We start from the raw sequence: 20,542 nt of genomic DNA on the forward strand, positions 1-20,542 counted from the left end.
AGAAAGTTCCAAAATACTATCTACTATTTTTAGTTTTCACTTTTAATTAGTCTTTCTATAGAAACACCTGATGAAGTAATAATCTGTAGTAGCAAAACTATTCTTTTCTTTATACTTAGGTTAAGAACTGAAGGAAAAAAACTGTTTCTGTTGAGTTGTTCAGGAATATATAACAATATAAGAAAGAAATAAGATGGATTTAAGCTATATATGAATGGATTTAATCATTCATATTGTTATAGAATGATTTTTTTCTCTTTAAATGTAAATGATCAAGAATGAAGTTTATGTGTGGACATTGTTTATGATTTCACTATCAGACAGAGTTACCCTGAAATAAACAAGATTCTTTCATTCTATATTTAGAGGGCCAAATGTGCATTTGGGAAAAATCCCTTAGTGGGGGGATATAGTCAAACATGGAATAATGGGGAGAAATAATCAAACATGGAGTCTTAGAATCCAAGTAAAATTTATATTTCTACTTGCTCTTGGGTTCAATTTAGATTTTTCAATTATATTTTGGGAATAAAACCTATACCTAGTAAGGAAGTGTACATCAGATTTTAGATGAGAATACTGACAATTCATTAAAAAAAACTCAGACCCTGATTTATATAAATATGCAGACATTTTCTATATCAACAGATAGATACATTATATCCATTCATCTGTGTGTTTAAGAATAGAGAAAGCAAAAGAGGATGTTCCCAGTGAGTTATCAATGAGGTTGAGCAACATCCAGGCAGGAATGATGAAAACTTCTAAAAATCTAATTTCTACAATAGCTTCCTTTTTTCCTTTACTACAACAGCAGTATTCTAAAGTACACTAGTGGTTAGTGTTATTGTTACCTTTCCTAGGAAGTTCAAATCACTTTATATATCTCATTTTTATCAATTCTAAAAGTATTCTCAGGTAAGATAGTTCTATCTTCACAGAAGTACCCTGGAAGCAAGGTTTAAACGGTTAAGAAGGCTTTTAACTGGAGCTAAGAACAGAATCAAGGAAAAGGGTACTGGTTAGAGCATATGACCACTCTAAGGAACTTACATTTCATACACATGTGTGAAAATCACATTAGAATGCCTCTGCAGTATAAGAACTCCTGTTGTATTTTTTTCAGCCTGTCAAGTTTCAGTTAAAGTGTACTTGATCATCGTACAATTTCCCTAAAATAATAGGAATTCTTATCTCTGACTTTCAACTACTGTTAACACTGGGATTAATGAAAAACAACAAAAATTCCTGCATTTTTAGTCTTAAACCAAAACTGTATGACTCTCTCTCTTATTTAACCCTTTTGCTCTTTTTCTCTCATTCTTCTCCATAGTGATCATCTGAAACATGTTTTATCTATCTTAGTAGGCTGAAATGTGTACTAGCCCAACTCTAGATCACCTATTGGAAGAAAGATTCTGAAATGAAGACGCAAATCAAATGTAAGAAGCCATGTTGTAATTTAACTTTTTAGTCCCCACTTTCATGCTTTTTATGATTCATTCCATAAAGTTAACTATAAAAGGGAACTAATCAGGGACAGTGCAGATACTTAGGTTTAGAGAATCCCTTTTCTTCTTTAGCCTGGATCCTTCACTTTCCACTTCATTGGAATTTCTCAATTTTAATAATCCCACATTAATTCTTCCCTGGTAGAAAGAAATGAGCTAGACAATTAAAACTATGTTTTTTTTCCATGTCAAAGTGAGACATTCCTTGAAGATCAAGGTATAAGCCTCAATTCTTTAGTTTTTATAAAGAAATGAATATAATTATATCATTTATCAAACATGGTAGGTATCTCTGTATATAATAAAAGCAGCTCCAAGAAAACCTACTTTATGTACTCAATGGATAAGAAAGGTGATCCACTATACAAATATATAATGGAATTAAATTTTTAATAAAATACATACTTGTTTGATAGAGTACAACAAGACTTGTATTTCATAAGTTAAATATGTATTTAATTTAAAAACATGTGTTATGATTAAAAACCCAGAACATTAAATTCTTAAAAAACATATCATGTTCAAGAATAAAAATTAAGCATGCTAGACGCTTTACATTTTACGACAATTGTTTAGGAGGAATCTGAGTCCATCTTCCATATATAAATGACAATAAAGTTGTATCTAATTAGATCTAGATTTAGAAGGTGCCTTCCAAAGCTGACTGGGGTGTTCAACTGTACATAAACTAGCACAAATAAATTAACTATTTGATTTATTATTTGCTGAGGTATGTATCATATTTCACAGAGCTTTTTGAATCTCAAACATAAAAAAGATTGAAGAAATTTCCAGAAAAATTTAAAATCCTCTCATTTTCTACTAATACTAATAAATCCAAGTCAACTTTCAACATTATATTAAATATTGATTTAAACCTTGTGCTGAGAATTTATGAAATGTATTCCTTGATTCAATCAACAAGTATTTACAAAGTGTTCAGATACATCTAGTACTGCTTTGCAACTTGTAGTCCAACCAAGAATTTAGAGGAAAAATATCAAGATAAAGTTGGCAAGAAGCAGAACAATTTTAATGAAAACATAATGTAATTATATAAAAAATTCACTGATGCTTTTCATATTAAACTATGTAAGACTATTTTAGCACAATTATTTTACTAATTATTAACCATTATGGTTAATATCAGATTCTGGAAATAGCAACAAAACTACAAAGTTTAGTAAAGTCTTTTGATGAAAAATGTAGGCTTAAAAAAAAAAAAAGAATAGCAGGTATTTTTTTTTTTTAAGTCAAGAAACTGTGGAAATGCTCTGTTCCCCTTCCCAGCACCCAGAGTCGTCTACCCTGTTTTATAATTCAACCTGCAAACAGATTAAGCAGCTGAGTTTGTGGAAAGTATGTTTGCTCTACACTAAGGACCCTTGTGTGACACTATGGCGACTCCCCTGATACCTCGAAGAGAACTACAGACAGTTTTCACTCATCAGCAGGGAAACCAGGCTGAGAATTCACGATTTCTTTGTAACCTCAACTTCTTCATAGAAATCAGTATTTGGCCAACAGGCAGGAAAGACTTTTTATTAGCTTTACATGTTCTTTTCTTTTCTTTTCTTTCTGTCAATACCACTCAAAAGACACAGGATGCCGTATATTTCAAAAGGCAGTGTTTTATGCTGATCTTTGAAATTTTAATTATGCAGTTAAAAATTAGAATGCGTGCAAATGTTAAGTAACTGATTTTTTTTAAAGCATAGAAAGAAAATTCTAAATAGTTGATGAATTTTTTTTCTTGAAAATTTGTTAAAAGTTTACAATTTTTTCTTACATCTTTTAGTCCAATCTATTTATTATATAGTTACATTTTATGACGAAACTTGAACAGTATCAGTGTAAATCTGGTCCACGGCTAAGATGATATGTGATAAAAGTTATTTCATTGTAAAACCTAGATCTTTGAGAGGTCTTCTAACCATGTAGGTCTGGTTGTAAATACTTTTATTTTAAGTAACTATGTGTAGCTTAACCATGTTAAATTTAGTAAAATACATTAAAAAATTCCTTTGGGAAACTTGCTCTAGGCCAGAAGCATGTCTGTAGATGGAAAGACACATGGAAAAGTATAGCACAAAGAATCAGATTTCATAACCTCTTATGATAAAAAACATCATTTAGTGGATTGGTGTGTCAGTTTTCTCTTTAATAAATGAGGATTATGGATGGTCTGGGCAAAACTATTAAAAGAAGTTTCTCTCACAAAGTTCTCGTACTCTTAACCTGCTCTTTAGCCTCCACATAACTCTCTGAAACCAAGTGCATCCAGGATCGGCAAAAGAGTAATCTGAAAAGCTAAACCACTATGTGCTCTTCTTCCACAAACATACACATTTTTTAAAGAGATGTACCTAAGGAGAGTAATGCTTAACGTGAAGGAATGGATTTCCATTGGTGAAATTTTAGGCTTTATGATACCTGGGCCAAGAAGCTATTTTGGGGCAGTGAGGTCTGGCATTTACCACATTTTACTTTATAAGTGACTATCTGCTATAAACATTGGCTTGTTTATGGATGGTAATTCTGTACAACTTTCCAAGTATACTCCTATAGGTTAAAAAATTCAAGAAAAATGTTAGACTCTCAAAGAAATAAAATATAAATTTAAAATTCTACAATTATTAGAAATAGTATATGATCTCTCTGTCCTATTGCTGAAGATTTCAGGTCTTTTAAATGTAATTAAACTTGATGGAAGTTGGTGGTTAGAACAAGGGTTAAAAGCTGATCACTAACAAGTAAGAGATCCCAACTCTGAGGAGAGTGGAAGGAGTGGTGATGCCAGTGCCATACTCTTCTATGAAACTTGTGAGCTCTAGGTACTTGGCTGGGATAAAAAACTTCATCTAGGGCTTAAAGCACATCAGAGCACACCTGAAGTTTTACTGTGCATTCCTGACCTGATTTGCTTTTATTTTATTCTATCATTCTATTAAACTATTAAATTGTTCTAGTTCATATGTTCATAAGCATTTATGGAGCACCCACTTTACAGCAGGCATCTGTGCAAGTATTTGGAGGCAACGGGGATACAAAGAGGAGGAGAACACTGTCTATGGCTTGGAAAAGTTCAATGAGTAATTTTACAGGGATTAGAGTAGATATACAAAGCAATTATAACATCTAGATGATTGAGACCTCTAATAAAGGTATGGACTAAGTATTACAAAAGAATTAAAGAATGAAAAAATAAAGAAGCATCACAGGGGTAACATTTAGACTGGAATTTAAGGAATAACAAAAATCTGGCCAGGTACTAAAAGGGAGGAATATGTTCTAAGAAGAAGAAATAGCATGTGCAGAGATATTGTGGTAGGGGGCATGTGAGGAGATGCCACTAGAACAATGGCAGAAGGCCAGTGATAGGCCTCCTATATCAGGCTAAGTTGTTTAAACTTTAACTTGTAGGGGTTGAAGGGCTCCTGAAAGATTTCAAATGGGGAAATAATATAACCTGATTTCTGTTTTAGAAAAATTAACTCTGATGGTGGTGAGGAAGATAAACTTGAGAGAGCTAGAGGCAGGTAAACTAATTTTATGATTATTTCAATAGTCTAGAGGAATGATTATTTCAGTAGTCATGAAGAATGATTAAGGCCTGAATTAATGCAATTAACAAGGGAAGAGGTGGAGGGAATCAGGAGATACTTAGGCAGCAAACAACGGGGACTGATGGCAAAGTGAACGTGAATGATAAGAAACAGTGAGGGAACAAGGACAGTTCTGAAACTGCTGAGGACTAGGAAAGTCACATCGACTCTCCCTGTGAAGCCAGTATAACTGTCCAAATTTTTTTTTTTTTTTTTTTTTTTTTATGGTAGGCGGGCCTCTCACTGCTGTGGCCTCTCCCGTTGCGGAGCACAGGCTTTGGACGCGCAGGCTCAGCGGCCATGGCTCACAGGCCCAGCCGCTCCGCGGCACGTGGGATCTTCCCGGAGAGGGGCACAAACCCCTGTCCCCTGCATCGGCAGGCAGACTCTCAACCACTGCGCCACCAGGGGAGCCCTGTCCAAATTCTTTAACTGAAAAACTTTTGCTTCCAGGAGTTAAGCAATTTGCCCTAAATCTCACAGGTAATAGGTAGGAAAGCAAGGACTCAAACACAGGTCTGTCTGACTTGACCACAAAGCTTGTCTCTATCTTTTATGCTGCACTGAATCTCATAGGATGAATATGTTTCTCATGAGGGAAAAGGGCAAAAGGCTCCAAGGAGAGAGGCCAACGTATATAAATGCATTAGTCCTGAAAAGGTAGTGCCCTTCTGAAGAATGAGATAGTGCAGTATGAGTGAAATGACAAGAGAAGGAGGGACTATGCAACATGCATTGTTCTAAAAGCATCACACGTATTATCTCATCTAATTCTTACAACATTATGAAGTAGGTGTATTACTGTCCACATACTATTGCCCACATCAAGGCAGTGTTTTAAAATGTCCTAGTTCACATACCTATGCATTCTGAATCCAGAGCCTGAGCTTTTAAATTACCATGTTGAAGATATATGAGCATCTTTACTTATTTTACTATGCTCATATATAAATTTTATGATAAAGTATAATTAGGAATGGGCCATTGAATTCAATAATTAGGAAATTACTGGTAATCTTAAGAAGAACAATTTAGTATAAGAGCTAGCCATAGTGTATTGAGTAGTAGAAGAGCAAATGGGAATTGAAAAACTAGAGGTAGTGAATACAGATCAGTTATTTAAGGAATTTGGTTGTGAAGGGTAAAGGGGAAATGTGGACCTTTTTAATTTAAATTTTAATTATTGCCTGGAATACTGACATATTTTCAAAGTACCTTCAAAAATAATTGCTAGTAATAGTGATTTCAGATTATATGGAGAATACTAATACCTAACAGAATACAAATACCTGTTAATATCTAACAAAGTCTTATCAGTTGGCTTCCTGGAAGGTAATCATCTTATATCCAACAAAATAGGCTGATGCCCACATTAACTGTAATGAAGATACACTGCACACTTGATGGCAATTAAAGATGAAATATAGTGGATTAAATATGAAACAGAAAGCCTGATAATATTTCATCTAGGTCTGATTGCTAGAAATCAGAATAAAAGATTTAACATTTAAATTAAAATTTAACATTTAACTCTTGTAAATGACAAAATTGTTGCACTTAAACTCTGTCCATGGATTGGTGCCATTTCCATTAAAAAGTCTTGATTTGTCTGTTGTTAAACGTGAAGAATAAGGATAATATAGTTAGTTTTTCAAAAGGTTAAACTTATTTAATTTAAAGCGTTATCTGAGAAATGTTATTTCTACTTCTTGGGGTACAAAGTTATTTCTTTTAAAAATAATAACAGTAGCTGATGAGATCTAAAAAATAAAAGTTGACAACATTTCCAAATTTTTTTAGAAATCTAATTGCTCTCTGGGAAACACTGTTTTAGGGAATTTTAGTTATGTATAGAAATTAAAGGATTACAAGTAAAGAAAACTTTGAAATTTTTAAGTATTTGTATCCTTTAAGCAAATAGAGCTAAATCCGATCTTGACTGTCAAAAGTTACTGATTTGTAATTTACAATGAAATGAGATCTACCTAAATATCTATCCTGGGGTTCTTAGAATGTTAATATACTTTGTGAATAATCGGATACAGTTTCTGACTGAATATAAACTTAATCTTTAAACCTATAAAATATAACACCATAAATCATAAGTTTCAAGGTACATATACCTTAAAGATTAATTCCTAATCTGTTTTAAAACAGTCTTGACTACGTATTTACCTGATCTTGGGCTAGTAATCAAGATATAATTTCAGGGATGTTGAGGAAATGTTTCAGATGACTTATTTTCAAACAAAAAGTATTGAGAAGTAAGAAACCTTGAAGTTAGCTCTACTTTTCCATACTGTAAAACTGAAAAAAAAATAGTTAAGGAAGAAGGTACGTCTTAGAAATTGAATTCAATTAGGTGTGTGAATGATGTAATGCTGTTAACAATACATACAAAAGGGCTCAGTTAAAATGACAAGTTCTATTACATTAAAGCTGCTTTAGAAAATTCTGCTACAGTGTTCAAGTCCCATAAATTAACAAGTGACTTCCTTGTCTGATAGGTTATTTGTTAATATTTTGCTATCTATCATTAAGGACTGACTGATTATGCAGCTTTATTTAAATTTTAATAAAAATGCAAAGATTATTGAAAATAAATGTGATCATGTACTGTGAAAAGCTGTATTGAATACTTCAGAAGAACAACCCAAGAAAATTAATTTCACTGTACTGGATTCTATGTGCCTAGAGGTCTCAGATTGCAAGGTCATAGATGATTTCAGCTCAAGTAAGATTATTGTGAAGCTAAATGAGTAGAGTTGGTAACTTGACTGTCTCTTCCCCTTGCTAATTACCTATTACCTATGAACTGATTTTAATCGTATGGCCTCCATGAACTCCTGAAGATCAATTATTCAATAAAAATGGTTTGCCCTAAATAGTAACCATGATTCGCAAGTAAATGACTTTTTGACCCCAAATATAGATATGACAGGCCGTCTAAAGAAGTTCATTTGGCTCAATCCACTTTTGTCTTAAACTATTAAGAGCATAAATAATATATTATTTAGTTGCCAAAAGAATGTGCTTTTGTTTTGTTTTGTTTCATGCTTTTGAAATAATGCAAGGTCATTTTACTTACTTCTGAACTTTGTCATTGGCTGCTCGGGAGGCCTCTATGGTGTGCTGAAGCTCTAATTCCATGTTTGCTCGATCTGTCAGAGCTTGCTGCAGTTGGGTAGCTAATTCATCATTTTGTTGTTGAGTGATGGAAACAATGTTCTCTCTACTTTTTAAAGCTTCTTCATAGGTATTAAGGGTATGGTTAAACTGATCCTTCAGATTTTCTTCTTGGGATAAAGATTTGTGTAAACTGAGAAAATATAAAAATAAATAATTTAAACATAAATATGTAGGCTGACTGACCAATAATCTATTTAACAAAAATCTCCAGTTAGAAATACCCATTTCTAAAAATCAGTAAAGATAACTTAAACGAGTAAATAAAAATAATTTTTATATCACAATATTATACTTGATAATTATCCATTTCTCTGCTTCTAGGCTGAAAGCTACCCAGACAAATGATTATCTTTGCTACCAAAGCATACAAAAAGATGCTGCAGGATGTTAATTTAATTGTATCAGTGTAAATATTACATTCAATTTTCTTTAAAAGGAATAGCAAAGAACTGGAGAATAAAGTATCTCTAGGTAAATAAAAGAATATAATAAGCTGACTGCAAAGAAGTGAGAAGTAAGAGAATGGGCATCAGTTTAGGAGATCCAGGGTCTATTCGGCTGAACACGTAATGAGAATGAATGAGATTTGTACAAATACTGATCAGCCTTATACACAGCATTTTCTACTTGTCACAATTGAGATATAAATGAAGTTAAAATCACAAGTCAACCTGCACAGAAATAATATGTATTCAGATATATTTTCTTTTTGTTAATGAATCTTATGCCAAATACATCCACTCATTAAGTCATACAGAGAAACAGCATATAAATTAAGACTAAATTAATGCAGAAGAAAATGCAGACAAATAGAATCTTAAAATGCTAAAGGTCAGATCTTTGATATGTCATTACACCTACCACCTGAGGTTATTTTGAAATGGCACCAAGCACCTCACTCAATTAAATAAAGACATTTTGAAAATATAAATATTTAATAATGGGAAATTTAAAATCCACACAGGACATGTTCTTTTTTTATTAAATAAGATCATTTCAGTATATGCATACAAAAGAAATGTCGATGGGAGACTTGAAGTAAAACACCCTAACTATATAATACAGATTGATAATGTTGAAAGAAAGTAATATAATTCTTAAAGCTGCAGAAAGCTGGTCAGGGAACTTTAACTCTGGCTGAATATCTAGTCTGGTACTTTATCTAAAACTTTTCAAACTAAAGTAATTATAAATTTCTTCTTTTTGCTTAAATAGCCTATAAGCCTCTCCAGGGTGCTCACTTTGGACAAGGTGTCTCACAGAAATAAGATGGACTTGAGACAGGGATAGTTAGCATACCAAAAGAAATCATGTCAGAATTCAGTTTAGTCCCTAAAAAGAGAGATGCTGCTAAACTGTGGTCAAGTGATTACTATATATGAAATAAGAATGGTGTATACTGTCAGATTTGCAGAGTGCAAAGAAAGTATCTTCCTTCATGGTTTTCATCTTGTTATGTATCTAACCCTTATTTCATTCTTCTTGGTTCTTTCTACCAATCCATATGCTTAAAGACTCCTGTCTCCTGCTCATTTTCCTCATTCTTTCTCTGTTCTCTCATATTTTCTGCATTGTTCCAACTTCCATTTTCTTTCAATCTGCTCTCTTTGTTTACTTGAAACACCCAAGAAAGAAAGAAACTAAAAACAAACAAAACAAAAAAACCTTTAAAAAGTCTATGCTCTTTATCTTTAAATATCAATTTCATTTTTTTTTCTTTAATTTTTTGGCTGTGTCACACAGCATGTTCATCCCCGACCAGGGATTGAACCTGCGTCCCCCCGCACTGGAAGGCTGGAGTCTTAACCACTGGACCGCCAGGGAAGTACCTAATTACATTTTAAATTACGTAATTTGCACAATCCAAAGTATTCAGCTTGACAAAATGTAAAGAATAAAATACAGAACAAATGCAGAACACTCCAGTCCTCCCAGTTGATCCCCTTTCCAAAGGTAATCACTAGTCCAACCTCTATCAAGATTAATACTGCCTGTTTTTGAACTTTTTGTCTGACTTAATATTTTGCTTAACATAAAGTTTCTGAGATTCATCCTGTTGTTGTATTTTATTCTATGAAGTATTCCATTACATAAATACATAGCAACTTATTTAACCATTCCACTGTTGCTGCTATGAATAATTCCTGTATGTGTCTTTTGATGGACCTAAGTACCCATTGCTTTTTGGCTTTTGTTTCTTTTCCCCAGCTTTATTGAGATATAACTGACATAAGTACTCATTTCTGGAGCAGAATTCCTCCATAGGGTGTATATATGTTCAGATTTAGTAGATACTGCAAAGTTTCCCAAAGTGGTCATACCAATTTATTCTCACATCAGCAAGAGTTCCAGTTGCTCTATATGCACCCGTAGAGTGGGATTGCGAGTCCTCTTAACTTCAGCCATTTTAATGGGGGTGCAGTGACATTTCATTCTCTTAATGTTGTCTTTTGATGAATGTAAGTTCTTAACTTTAATGAAGTCTAATTTATTATTCCATTAATGGCAGTGCTTTTTTGTGTCCAGTTAAAAAAATCATAGCCTGCCCTATTCTTTATATTTTTAATCTTAAATATATGCTCCTCATTTATTTATTTAAAAAGGGATTTTTATTTATTTTTGGCTGCACTGGGTCTTCGTTGCTGCACGTGGGCTTTCTCTAGCTGTGGCGAGAAGGGGCTACTCTTCATTGCAGTGTGTGGGCTTCAGTAGTTGTGGCACGTGGGCTCAGTAGTTGTGGCTTGTGGGCTCCAGAGCGCAGGCTCAGCAGTTGTGGTGCATGGGCTTAGTTGCTCTGTGGCAGGTGGGATCTCTGGACCAGGGCTTGAACCTGTGTCCCCTGCATTGGCAGGCGGAATCTTAACCACTGTGCCACCAGGGAAGTCCTATGCTCTTCATTTAAAACTTGAAGTAGATCAGCATAGTTTGGGAATTCTGCATTTGTTTGTGATACCTAAAACACTATCTAGTATATTATAACCAATTAAATATTAAGAATCAATGACTCAATTTTTAAAATCACACCATTATTAAAATCAATATTATCCCCATTTAATCGCCTAATCATTCATCATTTACTAGTTTTCTACCATTTAATTTAGTCTTTTCCTTTTTTTGGCAAATTTATACTACCTGACTTTAATTTTTCTCTCAGATGGACCTGTAACTGGGACCCTTTACTCTCAAGCTCAAAAAGCTACTAGTCATTCAAAATACCTTGGAAACCTTTAAATCCCCATCAAGTCTTTCTCAAACTGAAGCAGTAGCTGGAGTGATCTCTTAAAAAGATAAATTAGATAACGTCACTCAAAATCCTGCAATAGCACCTCATCAAACTCAGAATAAATCTCTGAAGATAACAAATTACATATTTTAACTCACTAAACCTCACAACAACTTAGGAAGGGAGTCCTATTAATATTACTTTTTTACTAATGAAAAAACTGAAACAAAGAGGTAAGTAATTTAATTAATCTCATACCCTTACCCTAGCAGAGCCAGAACCTGGACACACATCATAGCCTCCTTCCTGGGCTGGAATCCTCCCCTACTTGCCATGGGCTACAAAGCCCTCTATCATCCGGTCTCTCTACCTACCACCTTTTAGCAGACATTCCATTTCTCAGGTACAGCAAGCTTTTCCTGCTTGAAGCATTTCTTTGAAATGCCTTTCCCTCCATGCTTCTATGTGACCGACTCCTACTCATTCACTAGGTCTCAGCATAAATACTACTTTCTCAGATAAACCTTTTATGTCTCTTCAGTCTAAATTTTGATGTTCCCTCCTTGTTATTCTGTCTCATAGAACCTCTTTTCCTTTTTAGAACTTACAATACTTTGTGGTTTTTTTCAGTTTCATCATGTGATTTACTTCCCAATTCCAGTGTATTAAATTACATAGGGCAATTTTATTTATGGGAAGAATGCATTCATAAGTTTAATAAATTAAAATGTTCATAATTTAGGGAAATTTTCTTATAGGAATAAAAGTGAAGTAGAGAGGATATATTCCCAGCATGTATAAATCTATAACCACTGAAGCGCATTTTTGTTTTAGTGATGATTTTTCCCTCAGAAAGCTCTTCCCTAAATTGACAAGAGGGCCACATTGTTTAGCTTTCTTCAGAGTCATATCACATTTAACCTCTGTTCAAAGTTGATTGAGATGCATTGATTTTCAGATGCATTTTTTTGTATAGCAGTGGCATTACAATTTAATGGCACTTAAATGACACTGTATGGGAAAATATTTTAAGTTATAGGAAGAATAAATTATAAAACAACAGAAAAGCTGTTAAATCACTCTCAGAAACAGTGTGGCTCACACAATACTAACATAGGATGGTAACCATCCCTATTTATCATGAAGATAATGAAGTAATATAAAAAATTCAATTAACTCTTCCAGTTTTGAAATTATATAATTCTTAATGAATTAATGTTTCTAATTTAGTATAGAAAGTGAGACTTTAAAAATATTTTTACTTAGTAGTCTTTCATATAATCATAATTTGAATCCACACCAACTGTGACTATACATTATCTCTTAGGCTGCTCACCACATTGAGTCCAACAGCAGGCCAAGGTAGGAGATGCTATTCAATGGGTATTAGACCATTAAGTAGCATGTAATAGATTCCTTTCTGTAGTGGTTTCTGTCTTCATTTTAGTGTCTCCTGGTCTGTTCCCTCATGACTGTGATCCTGACTATTTTCCTGATCCCTAACTCTCTGTACTGCCTCAGCCGAAAATATCTTGGAATTTTCAGGTTTATGATCCACTTTTACATTTTGCTTGTAGATATTTATGTTCCCCTCAACTTGTGTTTACCTGCTTATTGAACTCTCAACTGTAACGTCAAACATGGATTCATCTTATTCTTGCAAACTAGTACTTTTCCATCTATACCAAGTTTTGATGCTACTTTTCTTGGCTTCTTGTTTCCATGATCAACTATTTCTTAAGTCCTTTCATGAGATCACTTTATTCACCATCCCACTATATGCACTTACACTTCTATTTATGCTTCATTTACTTACAGTAATTGCTCAAGCATTCATGTGATCTATATATACTGTTTATTTTAATTGAATAAATATTCTTGGATTAAAAATTTAGAGATGAGGTGTCACAGTATAGGCCAATAGTTCTTTTTTTTTTAATTAATTAATTAATTTTTGGCTGCGTTGGGTTTTCTTTGCTGTGTGTGGGCTTTCTTTAGTTGTGGTGAGAGGGGGCTACTTTTCGTTGCTGTGCGCAGGCTTCTCATTGTGGTGGCTTCTCTTGTTGCGGAGCACGGCCTTTAGGCGTGCGGGCTTCAGTAGCTGTGTTGTGCGGGCTCAGCAGCTGTGGCTCGCGGGCTCTAAAGTACAGGATTAGTAGTTGTGGCACACGAGATTAGTTGCTCCGAGGCATGTGGGATCTTCCCGGACCAGGGCTTGAGCCCATGTCCCCTGCATTGGCAGGCGGATTCTTAACCACTGTGTCACCAGGGAAGTCCCAGGCCAATAGTTCTTAACTAGGAGTAATTTTGTCCCTCAGGGACATCTTGTAACATCTGGAGACATTTTTCACTGTTATAACTGGAGGGGGGGATGCTACTAGCATTTAGTGAATAGAGGCCAGAGATGTTGCTAAACATCCTACATTGCAGAGGACAGACCCTCACAACAAAGAATTATCTAGTCTAATACGTCAAGAATGCTAAATCTGGTAAATGAAAAGGTGTCAGATTTGGACTCTGAAGAAGTAGATTTAAATTTCAGTCTTGCTGTTCACTCTGTCTGACCTTGGGAAAAATACTTTATAACTTTAAGTATTAATTTCCTCAACTCTAAAACAATGAGAAAAATCTCACTGAGTTCACATGAGAACAAAATAAGGTGATCTACTTATGTGAAAATATCTGGCACAATACCTGGCAAAAAACAAGCATTCATACATTGTATAATTTTTTAAGAAATAATTTATTTCTAATTAATTCTGTATAAGGTCTCATACAATATTTAGATATTTTATAAGTAGTTTGATGAAAAACAACTGTTGCTACAGGTTTTTCATGAATTGGGAGAACTAAACTAGTTTTCCTAACCTTTATCACTTACTGATAATATTATTAAATCATTCCGAAAAAAAAAAGAGAGGCAGGTTTGGCTTGTTTCACTGAATAAAAATAAATAAAGACAAAGCGAGTATGGAAACCAGAAGTATGTGCTACGTTGTCCTCAGTATACATTTCCTGAAAGGACAGTGTCTGTTTTTACTTCCTGGTTTATTGCATGAATTAATTTGATCTGAGTTTCCACCTTACTGTGATTGCCTTTTCTCAAAAGAACTTCTTTTAACATTTCTTTCAAGGCAGGTGTACTGGTGACAAATTCCCTCAGTCTTTGTTTGTCTAAGAAAGTCTTTATTTCTCCTTCACTTTTGGAGGACAATTTCACTGGATATAGAATTCTAGGTTTATGTCCCAAGTTTTAGTCTGACATTCAAGGTGCTCCAGAATTCTGTTCTAGTTTTCTTTCCAGACTTTTTCCTAACTATTCTATCAAAAACTTTTATTCTAGCCAAATGGACATATAAACTGTTCCTTAAAACTGCCCTCACACTTTTCACGCTGGGATTATTGCTCACACTGTTGCCTCCACTTGGAATTCTATTTCCCTACCCCTCTAAGCGCCCGATCACTACACTTCAAGATCCAGATGAACTGCCACAACCGTCATGAAGTCACACTCCCATATCCTACCCAAGGAGACACTACTTCCTCTAAGCTCCATACCCTTTCCATACCCCTTGTATTATATTCATCACTTTCTACTATCCTTTATAGCTACTTTATACTCGCTTTATCTTCCTTACTTTAGTCTAATGCTATTGAAGGAAGGGGCCATTTTTTACTCTTCTTTATTTCCTTAGAGGGCCTAGCACAGTGGCTTCTCTATAAGAGGCAGACAAAAAGTATTTATTGAACATTGTTGCTTAAATGCTCCATTTGAATAAGTGGGCTCTAGTATTATAGAAGAATCACATCAGTTTTATTTCCCTTTCTTTTCTCCTTATCTTTATGTGCAGCCTCATATTCTCCATTGCTTCCCTCATCCACACTCCATTCCATTCCATTTTTGAGGAATATTTAAAGATTAACATTTTTGTTTTGAGATCATTACAAATTCACATGCAGTTGTAAGAAATAATGCAGAAAGATCCCTCATGTCATTTACCACTTTCCCCCAAAAGTAACATTTTGTAAAATTATAGTATAATAGCACCACCAAGATATTGACATTGATACAGTCAAGATACGAAACAGTTATATCACCACGAAGATGCCTCATATTTCCCTACTTCCTTACCACTCCATCCCCTATTTAAACCCTAAGAACCACTAATCTGTTTCCTATTTCTATAATGTCATTTCAAGAGTGTTATACAAATGGAAAGGTTTGGGGATTTTCTGTTGTCTCTCAGCATAGGTCTCTGGGGATTCATTCAGGTTATTGCATGTATCAATAATGGAATAAGAGTTTTTTTTAGGAAATGGTCTGTTACTTCTAAATTGCCATTTTAATGCATGTAGAGCTGTCCATAGTAATCTCTTATTGTTTTTATCTCTGCGAAGTCCATAGTGATATCCTATCATTCCTGATATTCATAATGTGTTTTCTCTCTGCTCTTATGTGCTTCTGTTTTTTTTTTTTTTGCGGTCCGCGGGCCTCTCACTGTTGTGGCCTCTCCCGTTGCGGAGCACAGGCTCCGGACGCGCAGGCTCAGCAGCCATGGTTCACAGGCCCAGCCGTTCTGTGGCATGTGGGATCTTCCCAGACTGGGGCATGAAACCGTGTCTCCTGCATCGGCAGGCAGACTCTCAACCACTGGGCCACCAGGGAAGCCCTTTTCTGTTCTTATTTTTAATATTTTCTTCCTTCTGTTTGCTTTGCATTTATTTTTTTGTTCTCTTTCCAGATTCTTGAGGTAGGACCTTAGATTGTTGATTTGATACACTTCCAATTTTCCTAATGCATGTATTTAGTGCTAAAAATTTCACTCTCAGCACTGCCTTAGCTATGTCCCAGAAATTTTGCTATGCAGTACTTTTATTTTCATTCACTTCCATATATATTTTTAAATTTCCCTTGAGAATTCTTATTTGACTCATGGATTATTTAGAAATGTGTTGTTGAATGTTCCCAAGTGTTTGGAAATTTGTTACATCTCGTTACCACATAAGGTAACAAAGGTTCCAGTTATTTAATGTGGACATCTTTTGGGGGGGCATTTTTGGCCTATTACAATTAATAAAATCAATAAACCTATAGCCAGGCTAACCAAGAAAAAAGAAAGAAGATAAAAATTACTAATATCAGAAATGAAAGAGAGGTCATCACTGCTGATCCCAGGGACATTAACAGGATAATAAAGTAATGTTATTAACAACTCTATGTCCACAAATTTAATAACTTAGATAAAATGGACCAAATTCCTTGCAAGATACAAACTACCAAAACTCACGCAAGGAGAAATAGACAATTTGAATAAGCCTTTACCTATTAAATAAATTAAATCAATAGTCAATGCATTCCAAAAAAGAAAACCCGAGGCCCAGAGGAGTTAATCAAACATTTAAGGAAGAAATGATACCAATTTTTTTTATACCAATTCTTTAAAATCTCTTCCAGAAAGTAGAAACAGAGGAAATATTTTCTAACTCAATCTATGAGTCTAGCATTACCCTAACACCAAAACCAGATAAAGACATTATTAGAAAAGAAAACCTACAGAATATTATCTCTCATGTATATAGATGCAAAAATCCTCAACAAAATATTAGCAAATCGAACCCAACAAAGTACATAAAGAATTATGCACTCCTATCCAGTAGGATTTATTCTCGGTATAAAACATTAGAAAATCAATTAATATAGTCCATTACAAAACAATCTAAAGAAGACAAATCATTTGATCATACTAATAAATGCAGAAGAAGCACTGGAAAATCTAATATCCATTCATGATAAAAACTCTCAGCTAACTAGGAAGAGAGAAGAAATTTCTAAACTTGATATAGAGCATCTACAAAAAAAACCCTACAGCTAACATCATACTTATTGGTGAGAAATTAGATGTTTTCTCCCCAAAATCAGGGCCAAGACAAGGATATCTCCTCTCATCACTTCTGTTCAACACAGTACTGGATGTCCTAGCTAATGTAATAAGACAATAAAATAAAATAAAATGTATACAGATTAAGAAGGAAAAAATAAGTCTGTCTTCGTTCACAGATAACATGATTGCCTATGTAGAAAATCTAAAAGACTCAACGAAAATAAAACAACAAAACTCCTGGAACTAATTAGTCACTTTAACAAGGCTGCAGGATGTAAGGTTAATATAAAGTCAATTGTTTTCTTATGTTGCAGCAGTGAACAATTCCAATTTAAAATTAAAACATAATACCACTTATATTACCACGCCCTCAAACAAAATATTTAGATATAAATCTAACAAAATATGTATAGGATCTATATGAGGAAAACTCAGATGAAAGATATCAAAGGCCTAAATAAATGGAGAGATATTCCATGTGCATGAATAAAAAGGCTCAATATTGTTAAGATGTCAATTCTTCCTAACTTGTTCTATAGATTCAATGCAATGCCAATCAAAAGCCCAGAAAATTATTTTGTACATGTTGACAAACTGATTCTAAAGTTCATATGGCGAGGCAAAAGATCTAGGACAGCCAACTCAATATTGAGGGAGAACAAAGTCAGAAGACTGACACCATCCAACTTCAGGACTTAAAGCTTAATCACGACAGCATTACACTGGCAAAAGAAGAGACAAACAGATCAGTTGAAGAGAATAGAGAGCCTTGAAATAGATCCATACAACAATGGTCAACATTGACATTGTTGATCTTGACAAAAAAGCATAGGCAATTCAATGGACAAGGAATAGCCTTTTCTTTAACAAATTGTGCTGGAACAAATGGACATCCATACAAGAAAAAAAATAATCTACACCAAGAACTTACACCTTTCACAAAAAGTAACTAAAAATGTGTTATAGGCCTAAGGAGTAAAATGAAAAACTATATAACATCTAGAAGATAACGTAAGAGAAAACTGAGGTGATCTTGGGTTTAATAATGAGTTTTTACATACAACACCAACACCATGGATTTTTCATAATCCATGAAAAAAACAGATGTTAGACCTTATTAAAATTAAAAACTTATATGCTGCAAGACATACTGTTAAAAGAATGAAAAGACAATCCACAGACTGAAGAAAATCTTTGAAAAATACATATCTGGTAAAGGACTAGTATGCAAAATATACAAAGCACTCTTAAAATGCAACAATAAGAAAATAAGCCTCAATTAAAAAATAGAGAAAAGAAGCAGATATATCACCAAAGAAGAAATACAGATGGCATATAAACATACAAAAAGAGGCTCAACATCATAGGCTACCAGGGAATTGCAAATTAAAACAGTGAGATACCACTATACCTATTGGAAGAGCTAAATCCAGAAAAGGAGTAACACGAAATTCTGGTGAGGATGTGGGGCAACAGGATCTCCGGCTTATTGGTAGTGGTAATGCAAAATAGTACAGGTACTCTGAAAGACAGTTTGGCAGTTTCTTACAAAGCTACACATAATCTTACCATATGATACACTGATCGTGCTCCTAAGTGTTTACCCAGTAGTAATGAAAACCTATGTCTACGCAACAACCTGAATGTGAGTGTTTATAGCAGCTTTATTCGTAATTTCCCCAAACTGGAAGCAACCAAGATATCTTTCAATAGGCAAATATATAAACGAACTGTGGTACATCCATACAATGGGATATCATTTACTGATAAAAAGTGAGCTATCAAGCCGTGAAAACACATGGAGGAAACTTAAATGCATGTTACTTAGTGAAAGAAGCCAGTCTGGAAGGCTATATACTGCATGATTCCAACTATATGACACTGTGGAAAAGGCGAAACTACAGACACAGTAAACAGGTCAGTAGTTGCCAAAGGTTCAGGGGGAGGCAGAGGCGGATAAAAAGGCAAAAGCGCATGTTTTTATTTTTAAGTGCTGTGACACTATTCTGTATGAAACTGTAACAGTGAGTACATGATATTTTGCATTTTTCAAAACCCATAGAATGGTACAACACAAGGAGTGAACCTTAATGTAAACTGTGGACTTTAAGTAATGATAATGTATCAATATGGTTTCACTAACTGTAACAAATGTGCCACACCAACACAAGATATTAATAATGGGGAAACTACCTGTGGGAGGAGGTATATGAGAGCTCTGTATTATCTCTATTTTACTGTAAATCTAAACTGTTCTAATAAATAAAGTCTATTAAATCCCACCCTCCCAAGACACACACACACACACACACACACACACACACACACACACACACACACACACACAGTATTAATGAAGGTTGACTAACCGTAAGGCCAGTAGGAATCAAAAGTGACATCAGATAGAAAAGAGGGCAAGCATAGCCAGCCATGGCATAATAGCCAAATCAGACCTAATCACACCTGAATTTAGCTATGTCTGTTATAAGTTATAAACTGACGCATCTCCACAGGAGGGCTTATCAGGTAGGGTAAACCCTACCTGTGATGAGATGTCATATTTATGTAGACACTAGATAACAAGCTGTCAGAAATAGTGTAGAAGAAATCCCTGCACAATGTAGAAGACTGGACTCAGTCATCTCTAGGTATAAGTGAGCTCACAATGCTGAGGCCTAGTTAAATGCCAGATATCATAATGTGTCATCCTAATTCTACTGAAATGGGTACTCCATCTAAGAACAGTCACACAAAGGAAGAGTGTCACCCGCATAAGGGTCAGTTCTAGAGAAAAAGATTTTTGAGGAGCTTGGCACAAGCTCATTAGCCAATTTCTTAGCAGATGGCTGAGAAGTTTGCTCAACTACTGAAAACTATGTCCCATACCATCTGCACGAATAAATGATTTTACTAAAAATGTAAAAACCTCAAATAATCAACTGTTCGTTTTTTTTAAATTTATTTTTTTATTTTTGGCTGCATTGGGTCTTTGTTGCTGCGCGTGGGCTTTCTCTAGTTGCAGCGAGCAGGGGCTACTCTTCATTGCGGTGCGCAGGCTTCTTTTGTTGCAGAGCACGGGCTCTAGGCCTGCAGGCTCAGTAGTTGTGCCGCACAGGCTTAGTTGCTCCGTGA

At 34.6% G+C, this 20,542-nt stretch overlaps 1 protein-coding gene across 1 annotated transcript in view; it reads right to left on the reverse strand.

Annotated features, from left to right (window-relative positions):
• Window positions 1–20,542, reverse strand: part of MIPOL1 (mirror-image polydactyly 1) — a 231,189-nt gene that overhangs the window by 39,103 nt on the left and 171,544 nt on the right. Inside the window, exon 9 of the mRNA XM_065871589.1 lies at window positions 8,205–8,435. Within this exon, the coding sequence (XP_065727661.1) occupies window positions 8,205–8,435 (231 nt within the window). The remainder of the gene's footprint in view (window positions 1–8,204; window positions 8,436–20,542) is intronic.

The sequence above is a fragment of the Phocoena phocoena genome, chromosome 2 (assembly GCF_963924675.1).
Source record: "Phocoena phocoena chromosome 2, mPhoPho1.1, whole genome shotgun sequence".
NCBI classification, from domain to species: Eukaryota; Metazoa; Chordata; class Mammalia; order Artiodactyla; family Phocoenidae; genus Phocoena; species Phocoena phocoena.